Source organism: Nematolebias whitei, chromosome 9, assembly GCF_014905685.2.
Source record: "Nematolebias whitei isolate Nwh7 chromosome 9, NemWhi1, whole genome shotgun sequence".
In the NCBI taxonomy this organism is placed as follows: Eukaryota; Metazoa; Chordata; class Actinopteri; order Cyprinodontiformes; family Rivulidae; genus Nematolebias; species Nematolebias whitei.
The window spans coordinates 50,715,629-50,717,046 of NC_056506.1; the positions used below are offsets into that span (position 1 = coordinate 50,715,629).

A 1,418-nucleotide genomic window follows, 5' to 3' on the forward strand; every position below is an offset into this window, starting at 1 on the left:
AGTTAGCTACAACAGCTGCAGTTAGCTACAACAGCTGCAGTTAGCTATATCAGCTGCAGTTAGCTAAAACAGCTGCAATTAGCTACAACAGCTGCAGTTAGCTACAACAGCTGGAATTAGCTACAACAGCTGCAGTTAGCTACAACAGCTGGAATGTAGCTGAAATGTAAGAACAAGCTTAAACTAGCAGAAATCAGAAAGAACACATATTTGCTGAATTTGGTTTAAATAAGCAGAAATCTCCATAAAAATTTGGTAATCAGCTAAAAAAGCTGAAATGAGCAAAATAATGTCTGAAAAGGTAGAAAGAAGCATAAACTACCAGAAAGAGCTGAAATGAACTACAAAATGTGGAATTAGCTGAAGAAGAAGACGTTAGAAGTACAAAATGTTGTAGTTGGCAGAAAGAAGCTGAAAGGAGCTGAAAAAAGTTTAAATTTGCAGCAGGAAGCTGAAAAAGGATGAAGTAAAACAAAAAGTGAAAGGAGCAGTAAAAGGTTGTAAACACATCTAAAGACTTGAAGGATGGAAAATGAGCTCAGTTCATTTTCTGTTAGAAGGAAATGTCAGAAAAGGCTAAATATTTCAAACAGCTAAAGTTGCACCAATACCAGGAGTCACAGCAGGATTGTCCTGAAGCAGCCGAACGTCTTGAGACACGATTTGTTGAAAAAGCACAAAAAATGTGGAACCAGAAAGATGCCGGTTTGACCTGGAGGCGTTTGGACCCGGTCCTGACTTGTTACAGACCTGACTGAGTTTAAACCCGGTCAGAACCGTCCGTGTTCTAAAACGGTCCAGTTGGGCCGAATCCATAAAGACTTGAGTCCTGCAGAGGCTGAAGGAGACGAAACGTTCTGACGAGCTGCAGGACACCAAAACATCCAGCAGGCGGCGACGGAGGAACACGGGTCAGAACTCCAGGCGGGTCAGAACTCCAGGCGGGTCAGAACTCCAGGCGGGTCAGAACTCCAGGCAGCCAGGCTCAAGTGTTTAATAAAACGAGGAGACGCTGGACATGGTTCATGAATAAAAAGTTTGATGTCGGTTCTGTTTGTGTTCTCATCCTGTTGGTTCTGACCCACAGATGGCCCAGTCCCAGAACAAAGTGTACCTGAACGCTGACAACCTGGTGCTCAGCGTGCAGGGCAAAGACAGCTTCGAGTGAGTCCACACCTCTCAACTGTCCACACCTGTCCTCATCTGTCCACCTGTCATCTGTCCACACCTGTCCTCATCTGTCCACCTGTCATCTGTCCTCATCTGTCCACACCTCTCAACTGTCCTCATCTATCCACTCCTCTCATCTGTCCACACCTGTCCTCATCTGTCCACACCTGTCCTCATCTGTCCACTCCTTTCATCTGTCCACACCTGTCATCTGTCCTCATCTGTCCACCTGTCATCTGTCCACACCT

General features: G+C 45.4%; 1 protein-coding gene across 1 annotated transcript in view; it reads left to right on the forward strand.

Moving 5' to 3' along the window:
* Positions 1–1,418, forward strand: part of LOC119415294 (prohibitin-2) — a gene marked incomplete in the record, with an annotated part of 38,458 nt that overhangs the window by 35,287 nt on the left and 1,753 nt on the right. Inside the window, 1 exon segment of the mRNA XM_037682473.1 lies at positions 1,088–1,164. Coding sequence (XP_037538401.1) covers positions 1,088–1,164 — 77 coding nt within the window.